Consider the following 12,317-nt stretch of genomic DNA (forward strand, 5'->3'; position numbering starts at 1 on the left):
TTTAAAAGCAATATTATGTGAACAAATTTGGATATATTGTGGATTTTCTCAAATAAGGTCAAAATATATATTGTATTGTAGCTATGGTTAAAGAGAACCCTGTATTCATATTTTCTTTTAGAAAATCAGAATAGAATATTTAATACAACTTTAGTAAATATTGTTTCCTAACTTCAGTTTATTTATTATTTATTTGACATTGGTTGTTCACCACTAATTGCTAGTGGTGTATTCAAGTGTGCTCTACAAGTGCAGCGATCTAAATAAATTTGTAATTCAGTATATTTATATCTGTGTTTAAAACAATGTTTTAAGTCGATTCGGCCCTTTTTTCACTTCCTGGATCAGTAACAGATATCGGTTTGGGAAGTGAAAAAAGTGGATCAGTGCATCATTATTAACAACACATCAAATGTGTTGCTGCATATAGCTTAAAATGTTGTGTCAATAGCTAACAGTTACTTCACATAATTTATAAGACTGATGGTTTTTAGTTATTCATATAAAGAGGGAACAAACTAGTTTGAATGATGAAACCATTACTTTATTACAACTTCTGCTGAAGATATTCACATCAACAGCAGTCATAAAGCAAGCTTTGACCTAAATATGTGTCAGAGGTCAGTGCTGGAATCCTGACTGTCGCTCAGACAGTGGTGAAGGTGAAGCAAGTCACATGGTGATATTCATCCCCGGGACGCAGGAGGCAGTCCGGGAAGGAAGCCTAAACACACACAAACACACGCATTTATATCACACACACCCCCCTTTGGGCTGGCAACACAGACCTTACTTAAGAACACACGTTTTGATTAAACCACATATTTAGACAGAATGGTCAGAAAGAGCAGCGAGTGTTAAGGAGGTGGGTCTCTTCTTTAAAAATGTTTGTGCAACCCTGGACAGGTTCTGTGTAGCAGGAGACTCGACTGAAAGTTTAATTCATTCATTCATTCATTCATTCATTCATTCATTCATCTAGTTTCTCCCTGGTTATTATTAATACATCTTATTCATTAGAACATTTTCCCACACAAACAGTCTTCATCCACACTTGTTCTGTTAAGACATTAAAAATATGGTAACTTTATTTGAAGGGGGCTGAATAAGACTGTCATGACACTGTCATAAACATGACATAACACCTGTCATGAACATGAATAAGCCTTCATGAATATTTATGATTGTTGTCATAAAGCGTCATTCGGTAAATTATGACACTTTTAATACAAAGTTGACATTATTCAAAATGTCTTTGTTATGACAACTTGACATTAACCAGGAAATCATTACTGTTTAAACTTTACCTTTAATAACATAAAGTTACCTAATTTTTAAAGTGCAATCAGTAATACTTTTATAACAAATTTATATCAGTAATGATTTCTTGGTTAATGTCAAGTTGTCATAAAAAAGACATTTTGAATAATGTCAACTTTGTATTAAAAGTGTCATTATTTACCGAATGACGCTTTATGACAACAGTCAAATATTCATGAAGGCTTATTCATGTTCATGACATGTGTTATGTCAGTCTTATTCAGCCCCCTTCAAATAAAGTGTTACCAAAAATGTTATAATTAGTTTAAAACTACCTGATAATAATGATAGAAATGAAACAATCAAACTAATCGTGATTCATCGATTATGGAAACAACTGTCAAATAATGTAGTCATCCATTAATTGTTAACTGGAGAAATAGCCTTATTTTGGCCATCTGATGAAAGAACAACACAGTCAGGACAGTATCTGTACCAAACATATATTCATTTTTGCATTTATGAAGAAAAACCTAATTTGTCTGCAATTTTGTTTTACCCAGAACCACTCCAGTGGCAGTTTTTTTTTTTTTGCTATACTTGGTTCAAATTAAATTCTGTATTAAAAAAATCCATCCAATTATTAATCCAAAGAATAAATTAGTAGACAGTATTTTTTCTTTGCTACAAATGATCAAGGGTACATAAAGGAATGCTACGTTATTGCATTTTCAGCAATAAAAGTGTTATTTTCTTATTCAAAAAAGTAACTGAATTGTTATCTTATATTTGTTTTTAATGTATTTCTAATATTACATATAAAAAAGGCTTCAGTGCTTAAATAAAAATCAGCAGGATATGCCAATTTTTTAATGAGATTATTTGAATAATTGTCAGAATAATTGATAGAATAGTTGATTACTAAAACAATCATTAGATGCAGTCCTAAATAATAGTAATAACTTTTATTTAACCAGGTTTATCCCATTGAAATCAACATGTCCCAATCATAAGAGAGACCTGGCCAAGAATAGCAGCAGAGAATAAAAAAAAACAAAGGAAAAAGTTACAGTTCTAAGAGTTCTCCTATATTTTAGCTTAATTATTGGAAGTGATTCTCCGTCCAGCCACATACCTGGTTAACAGCATTGGGCCAGTTTTGTGTCTCTAAACAGAAGGCGCTGTGCTTCCCATACGTCACACCACCCTTTCCTCTGATGGAGCCGTCCAGGACATTGGCAGTGTAGAACTGGACTCCTGGTTGGCTGGTTGACACCTCCAGGACACGCCCACTGGGGGGGTGGAGCACTCTGAAACAAGGAAGAACGTTTGCCTTCCAGAATCAACTAAATGAATGAATCTGGGATATTTTTTGTTGTGTGAGCATGCAATGTGCAACAACCTGGCAGCATGTCTTTCTGTCCAGTCATCTCTGGGCGAACACAGGCAGAAGTTGTGGTCAAAGCCGAGGCCAGGAACATTCTTCAGCCGGATACCAACAGGAACCGGCGCCCGTAGGTCAAAGGGTGTGTCCTCCACAGGGCGGATCTCTCCTGCCAACAGATTGGCTCAGACTTATTTTTCTTGAAAATCATCTCTTTTTTTTGGGACGTAACAAGAGAAACAAGTATTTTCTCTTATTTATAGATCTTAAAGGGAAATCAAAAATGACTAAAACTGCTATCAGCAGGTCAGAACTTTACAAACATCGGCCTAAAAATCTCTGATTGGTGAATTTCTAATAACATTCCTTTCACTATTGTCAGAAGTAGAGCAATTTAAGACTAAGGAAATGTTTCTCACTTGTCTATTTTATGTCAGGGAAGGACTGACGTTGGCTCTCACCTGTAGGGATTGATGTGTCATCAACAGGCAGGTAAGACTGTGCACTGATAGACACCTCATGATCGTAGATATCTGCCACTCCCTTCATCCAAGCATGCAAGAACACAAACACACACATATAGAGACAATTTATCACCATACATAGCAAATAGTGTTTGTGTCACATGGTGACTGTATGAGGCATGTGTGACTTCACTATGCATTAAAGTCAGGAACATTGATAGTGGGGAAAATGAAACACTGAAAACAATCAAGAATCTCAAAATATGAATGTGAGTTTTTGCTATTAACTGTCAAAACTTCAGCAGTAAGGTCCAAAGGTAAGAGCCACATTTTCACTGGTCAGTAAAAGATTTTAATGAAAAAGCAAAAGCTGGATATGTAGCTCAGTTATGCTAGCTTGACTTTTACAACCATATCATGTATTTTTAAAACTTATGTGGTTTGTGTCGTGTCAATTTATGTAATTGTGTTACCTTCAGTTGTCATAAAGGTGCTATATATATCAAAAATAACTTTCAAGAAATTTGACTTTGTAATTTAATGCCTTAAAATTGGGACTCTATCTCTTTAAAAACTCATGCTCTTTCTGAAACTCCGCTTTCAGGAAGTCATCACAACATGGCTCCTCTGTTAACCCTTCAACAACGTTATTACCAGCATTGCTCTGAGAAGTAGCTCCTATTACGAGCTCAGCAGGTGCACAGCTCCACCAGGTGTTTGCTAATTGCTGTTGGCTAATTTGAAGAAACTGAGGGAAGAGCTGCTCTGTGAGGTGGAAGCTCCGAAGCTACAGCACTGAGGAGGAGCTGCGTCTCAAAGGCGGGGCTATGTCCATCCAGGCGTTTTGCACAGGCGAATAGTTGCCGTGGAGATCGAAGGATTTCTCAAACATGCAACACTCCAGCAGCCTCATGTATAAAGCGTGCGTGCACACAAAAACTGTGTGCCGCCATATTTTACGCATGAGTCAGCATGTATAAAAATTAACTTTGCGTCAATATACACACACTTTTTCGCTGGTGTGAAAATGTGCGGCAGCCATGCAAAATTTTTCTATGAACATCATCAAACTACAAAGCGTCAAAACTCACCTAAATATGCTGAAATCTGACTCCAGTCAGTGTTTTTTTAGACCAAGAAGCATCAAACCCAATGTTTTTTTTCATGATTTTAATTTTTTATTGTTTAAATGTAAACGATGAAACTGAACCGCATTTATCCTCAGACAATAACATAACACGCACACAAAATAAAGAAAACAAAAATAAAAGGATGTGAAAACCTCACTCGGAAATAGTACTTTTCCTCAGTTTTTGTCTCATAAAGATGTAATGCATTGTTTTATGCAACAAAGCGCATGTAATGCATTTTGTTTTTTTTTTGTTCTCACTATAAAAAAAAAGAAAATAGGGTTGGATCAGCAGATTAACTCCAAACAGGTTTGATTATTTTTAAGGTGATCAAGGTGTGTCGACAACCACAACTATTCAAGTAGCTGCGCAAAGGTGAGCCGCGTAATTGTGGAGGGTTTTGGCTCTGATGGAGAACATCGCCAATGGAAGAATCCAGAGGGAGCGTGTGTACAGAGATCTTATCTACCTTCTGTGAAATCTTGATGATGGTTTATTAGCGTTTACCTAGACTGATCTGCATCAGAACCATGTATCAAAACATTTGCCTCATTTACCCAGATTACCCAGACTGATCATTCTGGAGCTTTGAACAAAACTTAGAGAAGGAACTGTGCGGTACCGGTACCGGTCCAGCGGCAGTCATCCTTCAGTGGAGCCGCCCGCTTTGTGAAAGCCCCTCTATGGACAGAAATCATCTCTATTCTGTAAATGTACAACTTATACACATGATTCTACTATTTAGAATAAATGTCCACTTTCCCACTCAGTGGACTCTCTGACTGTGTCTTTAAGTCCCGGCTGAATGCAGTACTGTTCAAACAGGCATTTGCGCGATCTCTTTATTTATTTATTTTATTTGGATTTTTTTTCTTTAAAATTTATTATTTTTATTCTTGTGAGGTGTTATGCCCTGAAAACACCTTTTAAATAAAATATATAATTACTATTATTATAAATACTCATACTGCTACAAACAAGGACGTTGCCATGGTTATTGCCCCATGTGGTGGCAGACTTCCGGGTATTATACTAGTTTGCATATGTATTTATGGGTGGTGACAGGGCCGACCAGCAGTTCCGCTCTATTTCCCGCAAATTAGGATTCATAAAGGAAAGGCGCGTAGACACGTGCATGCGCACGGCTTTATACATCCGATTTTTTTTGTCCACCGCACTTTTCTACATTTTTCTGTACGCCAAGTTTTAGTGTTAAAACGCCGCATTCTTTTATGCATGAGGCCCCAGGTGTGTCTTTGATGCAGGAATAACATTATAACATGAAAAGTTGATTTTACACAATAATGCCAATTTAAAACCCAACAAAATACACAAAGACTTATGTTTGTAATGTGATCGAATGTGGCAAAGTTCTCAGGGTGTGAATGATGTTGAGGTCTTACCTGCCCTGCTAGGTTGAAGTACGAGTGGTTGGTGAGGTTGATGGGGGTGGTTTTGGTGGAGCGGGCTCGGTAGTCAGCGGTTAGAGTTTCCCCCTAAGCAGAAAAACACAAATCTCAATAACACAGGTGGGTTGGGTGCAAAATCAACTCAGTAAAACATCAAAGCAAATTGAAGGTGATATTTGGAAAGTTGAGTCTGGGAAACGATCCGGATCAAAGGAAGGATAATCGAGCAGCTGTCCAGTCTGGGACGTTTTCCACTCCAACCAATCTGCTTCCTATAGAGTCTGTCCTACAACCTTCCTGTTGTCAGGAGTAAAGATCTGGAACACATTGCAGCTCCATCTGAAGCTGGTAGTTCAGCAACAAACTTCTACTCGGGTTCGTTTTTAATGGTCTTCTCCTCAGATGTAGATTTTTAATCTTTATTTATGGTTCAATTAACCTAACTCTAGTGTTTTCAGCAATGACTAAAAATGCTTCTTCCTCTTCTAAAATGATTGCTACTATAAACTTTATGATCCTTTCCACACAAAGTTGTTTGTATACATTCACCAGAAAAGAAATGAGGCAAATGTTTTGATACATGGTTCTGATGCTGAGACATGAGTATGTTTACCTGTAGAGTGTAGGAGATGGAGACCTGAAGCTCACCAGGGTAGCCCTGGTCTCCATCTGGACTCGTATGACTGAGGATCACACCACCTTCCACTTCTGCAGCAAGCCAGACTGCCTGGACAGAGAAACCCAGAGAGGGACTCAAGAAAAGAAGTCTTCCTTTTGAAACGTCCTCATAGAACAAGCAAACACAAACAGCTGCCCCACATCCGGTCCTTAAGGGTTTTATCTCCTGGATGAGATTAAGAATCTTCACCTACAGGAAATAAAAAGCTCCAAGAATGGGAAGAAAAACTGGAAAGCATTCTTGACAACCTGTTGCTTCAGTCGTTTATCAACACTGTTAGGCTCTCAAGTTATAGAAATCATCTTAAGCAATCAAACAACATGCCAACATTATTCAGGCCCAGTAATGTCCTACAGTAAACTTAACACTTCCTGGGTAAAACGGATAAGCATTTTGGTTGTTTTAGTAATGATATATCCATCTAATATTGCGACATTTAGCTAACAGGGTAATGTGGAAAATTATGTCTGTTTCCTGATAGTTTTGTGTCTGAAATGGAGTAGCATGTTTAAGCCAGGTGTTGGTCAGCAGCAGTAACATGACCACACACATAACGAAAATAACTGCAATTACATAATCAGTTTTAGTTAAAAACCAATAGCATTAATTATAAACTCACTGTAGCTATCCTGTTATTGGACAAGGAAATGCTTCACATTTTCCCTGAACCCACCTTGAAGTGTTTTGTTGAAGCGGCTAAAGTTTCCAGTCCAGGAACAGCAAACAGACCCCCCAAACATTGGTCTTACCTTGTTGAAGCCGTGCAGGCCTCCATGCAGGGCATTTGGTCCATTGTTGGTATCTAGTTGGAACTCTTTTCCTTCTACCACAAAGTGTCCTTTTGCTATCCTGTTAGCCACGCGACCCACCACGGCCCCCAGATACCGTTTATCCGACACATAACCTGACAACATAAAAATATGATTGTTCACCTTTACCAAAGGTAAGTATGCAGTCACTTTAATTTTTCTTAGCTTTTTCAGGCAGGGGTCCCAATCAAGTGTCAAGCTAACTTGACTGGTTAGCTTGATGAATCAAACAGACTCTGACCAGAACTTATTACATCGGATCTAAAGTTAGTCACAACTGACTATTCTGTTAAGGGTTGGAAAGAAATGTGTTGTAGGGCGAGAGAGCATGTCTGGTATTTATCATCACAAAGTAATGCAATGTATCATTTTTAACTTGACAGTCAGAGAAATCCATTGGAATGCCTCTTGAGGTCAGAATTCTGATTTGGAAAGTTCTGGTTCTCCACCAAACCTGGTATTGAAATCAAACATGGTTGCTCCACAAAGTGTGACTGATGTACTCGTGAACGGTTCATTTTCATTTCTGACAAACTGTATACAGATAAATTAGTCCCAATATAACTATAACTGAGCTAGTGGGAGCATATAGATATTAAATAAGAGGGGTCCGAGGATTGAACCTTGGCACCTTGGGGTGCTCCACATGTGACTTCTGTCCCCTTGATGAGAAATTACCTATTGAAACAAATAAATCCCTGTTCTTAACCTAAGATTCAAACCCTAACCTTCCTGAGGTTATGTTCAGTTTGATGTCAGACTGAACCATAAAAACTCCAGATTCCAAAGGAGTTGCACAGTTTTTCCCCCTGATACTTTTTTCTTCTTTTTCACTAATGTTTTCAAGGGATTTTCAGAATGAGCCTTGCTGAGATATCAGCTCATTTTTCTCAAATGTTGAATATTTTATGTCTTACCTTCCAGGTTATCGTAGCCGAGGACTATATCCTCCATCTGCCCATGTTTTCCTCTGCAGGACACAGACCTTATAATGGCACCCAGGGTCAGGACCTCCACCCGCACCTGGGGGGACTGGAGGGTCCACATGTCTACGCTGCCGAGGCCAGGGACCTGTCCCCACTGCTGATGGCTGACCTGAGTCATCCTGAGTCTGACCCTAAACATGGAGGAAAAGAAAAAACAATGTCCATCTCTTTAAAACAATCCATCTTTTGAAAAATATCTGTGATTTCAGTCCCATTACACAAACTACAACCACACCTGACCGTAGAATACAAGACCGCCTCAACCCTCTGGGGTCCAGGGCATATATGGCCCTTTTTTATTTACCTTTATATTTTTCTCCATGGAAACCATTAATATTGCCTGATGTGGTGTCAGGGTTTTTTTACACTTATTTTTTTCTTTTGGGTATACTGTTATTGCATATTAGACATAAAAACATAAAATCTGAGTTGTAAAACTTTTTATTTATTTATTTTTTCACTGTGAACCCCACAACTATTTACAACAAATTGTTCTTATAATTTAGAATACAAATATATATTTTCAATTTCAAATATTGATATGAAAGTATTGCAAGCAACAGTTTTATGAAATTATGGAAATGAAGGCAATTCCTCATTTGTTGTGTTGTGTAGTGTACAACTATTTGCGAAACCCCATAGGCCAAAAGACCCGTCACACGTTTACCAAAAATATCTGGACGAACCTCCAGTGTGATGGGAAAAATATTCAGTAGACTGCAGAGAAGCATGTGTGTCCTATTACGTCTGGAGTAAAACTAACAGCATTTCAGAACTACACAATTTCAAATATTGCTTGAACCATCTACAGACAGATGGTTCAAGCAATTCTTACATTTTTCTTTATATGTTGGAAGTGTTTGGAAAAAAAATATCTGAGCTGACAGTTTTGACCTGAAGGAAAAACAGAAATGTCCATCAGCCAAGAGAATAGGAAGTAAATTTCAAAATTGGTCCCACAGTAAGTTTCCCTTATAGATATGGTATTATATGACCTGACATATCTGAGCTGCAAGATTAGTTTATTTCTAAATTTGAGGTGCAGACATTTAAGTGAGGTGTCTCTTTTGTTAAAAACAAGAAACAATCTCTGGCTGCTGTGCGAACATCTCCGAGCCTCTTCTGTGGAAATGTCTGCAGACTCCAACCAAGACAGCTGGAAATTTACTCTGGGATAACTATCATTTTGATTTCTGTTAAAATAACTTTTATTTCTTTGAAGCAACATGAAAGATAGTATAAATAATTTTAAGAAGCAGCATGAAACTGAATTATTTATAGTGTGTTTGTCCTCTTCTACTCCATGTTCAGCACGCTGTTTATTGAACTTCGGTCATATCTGCTGGTTGTCACCAAATCTCGTCGCGTTAAATGTCCTGTGCAGAAAAAACACCACTAAATGAACGACCAGGTGCATCGCTTTGTTTCGTACACCCACAAAGAGCGTCCTGATAAATTCTGAATTAAAAGTGGAAAAGGTCGCTGACCTTTAATCGGGGCTGGGAAGCAAAGTTCGGGAGAACACCAGACCTGACTGGACCTCTCCTCGTCAGAAACCCAGAGCTGAAGTCCAGCTGAAAGCTGACCTGCTACCGATGAAACTCTCATGAACTTCTCCTTCAATGCTAAGACACTATGGGGTTGAAAACCAGTGCGAGTGCTCTGCTTCCATTCGCAGTCCCTTACCTACAAACGCGTCACCAAGTCTAGGACAGAAGAAAGCGCGTGAGACGTCAGATGAATGCGGAAGTCATGTGACTCAAGAGGCGTGCTCCAAACCGTTCTCTCCTCTCCATAGGACCAAGAATTTACGAAATGTGAGAAATATTCCGAAGTACAACAAAATATCTACTGAAGGTCTCAGTGCCACACTGACTAAGTTGTTGAATATTTTAATTTTACATCACTTAAATACGACCGGAGATGTTAGAAGGTAAATGCTTAAAAGTTCAAATTCATCAAACAAATTGGTCGGGACTTAAAGTCGGGACTTTAGTTATTTTAGGGCAAAACCATATCTCATTATTTTGACATTTAATTATTTCCTAATTCTATGCTGGATTTATTTGACCTGTCAGCCTGACCCATCACACTCAGTGGGCAGCAAGAGTGCATACAGAGGATTCAGCCAAACAAATGTCTATTTTACAAGCCACAGTGAACGTTTCATGATGCACAAGAAGTATGAAATAGAGACAGGATCTTTAAAAAGTCCACATCACCTTGCATTATTTTTTAAAAAAAGCTTAATTTTATATTATTGTGTGAAATAAGTATTAGATAGTTATTGGGAAAACCCAATTAACATTGGTCCAAAAATCTTTGTTTCCAAGTCCAGAAACCAAATGTTTCCTGTTGTTCTGGACCAGGCTTGCACTGCAGCAGTGGTTCTGGTCCACTCCTCCATACAGATTCTCACATGCTCTGTCTTATACTGTTTGCAGGCTAAACTTTATCATTATGTGTTTTTCTGATTTATTTGGAACTGCTATTGCTGCTTGTGATTTCTACAGGGAGGTTTATGTTTTTAAGACAACAACAAAAGAACAAACACAGATGATGAAATGTATTTATTACAATATTAGCATATCTTAGAATAATCACAAAACAGCTGTGTATTGATTATCAAGTGTAAGAGAAAACAGATTTCTTTTTCAAAACAGGACCTGAGTCTCCAACATCCTCATGCTCTAAAAATGAACTGTCATCAAAAAGCTGTCAGCAACTCTGAAAAGTATTCAAACCTTTGCTAAAAAAAAACAGGTTCTTCTATTTTTCTTTTATACATGTGCAATATATCTACTTATCCACATAGTTTAAACTAACATAAAAAACTAACATAATATTATTATAAAGTTCTTTTATTTCAGTAACTCAATTTTCTAAGTAAAACATATTTCATAGATTAATTCCACACAGACTGATGTGTTCCTTCAACATATTCATATATGATAAACCGGTGTACCTGATAAGCAGTGCACGTTTCCTAGTGTTTTTTAAGGCACAGCCTGCAACCAAGCAAGTTGTTCCTATTATACACCACAAGGTGGCAGGATGGCAACAGATCTGCAGCTCCTGGTTGAATATGGTTAAAGGCAGAGTGTAATGTGTACTCTGAATAGGACTGAAAGGACAGTGAACTCAATCCACAAACAGTTGTAATGATAGTAGAGTCCCTCAGATCATAATAAAAAATTATGATGTGTTCGGTTTTCTTTTTGCATTATGGCCAGACATTTATTTTTAACTTCCAATGATTCCAGGTTCTAGTTCATCATTCAGATGCAGCGTTGCAAATTTAGTCCTGCTGCCATGTTATTTTTAGAGAGAAAAGGCTTTCTCCTGTCCATCCTGCCAAGCAAGCCATGTTTGTCTGATGTTTTTGTAATTGTCCAGGCGTGACTTCAATATGTAACAAAGGCCTGTTAGTTCTCAGAGCCTTTCTTTTTTTGTAATTCAAAATTTCACGCTCCAGTCTTATGGCTCCCTGGGAGCTGTCCCAAACGTTTCTCCCTGGCAAATAATCCATTTCTGTGGGATGATGGGCTTAAATGGTTTGGAAAATGTCTAATGGAACACAATGGGTACTTTTCCTAAAATCATTGCTGATGTCCTGCATGCCCCAGAGCAGCAAACCTCCTGCTGCTGGAGAGTTGTCTTTTCAAAATAATGAGACTTCCTGAACACACACATCCTCACATATATTTTTATTTTATTTTTTTATTTTACAATGACAAAAAACCCTCATTGAGATTAAGAACCTATTTTTAGATATACCAACAAGACTATATGTCTGAGTTCAGGCTCACTATGCACATCACACACTCTACTATTCTTCAGTAGTCCCAAAACATACATTAAAACATACATTAAAACATTCAAAGCTTAAATCTATACATGAACAACATAAAATGGATACAAAATAAAAGGAAATCAAAAACATTTAGAAAATATAAATTAAAACTAATTTTAAAAAAAGCAAAGGGCCAAAAAACAAGAACAAGACATATTAAGGATGACTTTTAAGATCAGTCTTAGACACAATCTGCATTTCCTTTACAAATATACGGAAAACTTTGTAAATTTTCTTCTAATTTAAAAAAGGACACAATTTTGCAGTTACTGTGTTTCTATTAAATAATGAATTAAATTAAAATCACATAAACAAGCTTGTTCAGACAATGAGTCATTAAAAT

At 37.4% G+C, this 12,317-nt stretch overlaps 1 protein-coding gene across 5 annotated transcripts; it reads right to left on the reverse strand.

The window, feature by feature from the left end:
• Positions 1–522: 522 nt before the first annotated feature.
• On the reverse strand, positions 523–9,899 carry galm (galactose mutarotase). 5 transcript variants are annotated; one of them, XM_088013080.1, is made up of 10 exons: positions 9,808–9,857; positions 9,609–9,710; positions 8,053–9,497; positions 7,076–7,230; positions 6,261–6,374; positions 5,642–5,734; positions 3,106–3,187; positions 2,663–2,813; positions 2,396–2,570; positions 523–724 (listed from the first exon to the last, which is right to left on the reverse strand). In XM_088013080.1, the coding sequence occupies exons 3-10, from the start codon at positions 8,258–8,260 to the stop codon at positions 647–649; spliced, it is 1,056 nt and encodes a 351-aa protein (XP_087869206.1). In that variant the 5' UTR covers positions 8,261–9,497; positions 9,609–9,710; positions 9,808–9,857; the 3' UTR covers positions 523–646. The 5 variants fall into 5 exon arrangements, with proteins under 5 accessions (XP_087869206.1, XP_087869208.1, XP_014846599.2 ...); XM_088013082.1 differs by having other exon boundaries at positions 9,609–9,707; positions 9,808–9,823; XM_014991113.2 differs by lacking the exon at positions 9,609–9,710 and having other exon boundaries at positions 8,053–8,252; positions 9,808–9,899.
• Between the last annotated feature and the right edge of the window lie 2,418 nt (positions 9,900–12,317).

This window comes from Poecilia mexicana, unplaced genomic scaffold (genome assembly GCF_051168715.1).
Source record: "Poecilia mexicana isolate PSO_F unplaced genomic scaffold, ASM5116871v1 scaffold_15, whole genome shotgun sequence".
Lineage (NCBI taxonomy): Eukaryota > Metazoa > Chordata > Actinopteri > Cyprinodontiformes > Poeciliidae > Poecilia > Poecilia mexicana.

Bases quoted from the DNA above. Each gene is read 5' to 3' on its own strand.
- galm (XM_088013080.1), bottom strand. From the start codon at position 8,260: ATGTTTAGGGTCAGACTCAGGATGACTCAGGTCAGCCATCAGCAGTGG. The intron at 2,571-2,662 runs GTTGTTGCACAT...TCCTTGTTTCAG, and splicing joins ACAGAAAGACATGCTGCCAG to AGTGCTCCACCCCCCCAGTG. The intron at 725-2,395 runs GTATGTGGCTGG...GTGTGTGTTTAG, and splicing joins GGCCCAATGCTGTTAACCAG to GCTTCCTTCCCGGACTGCCT.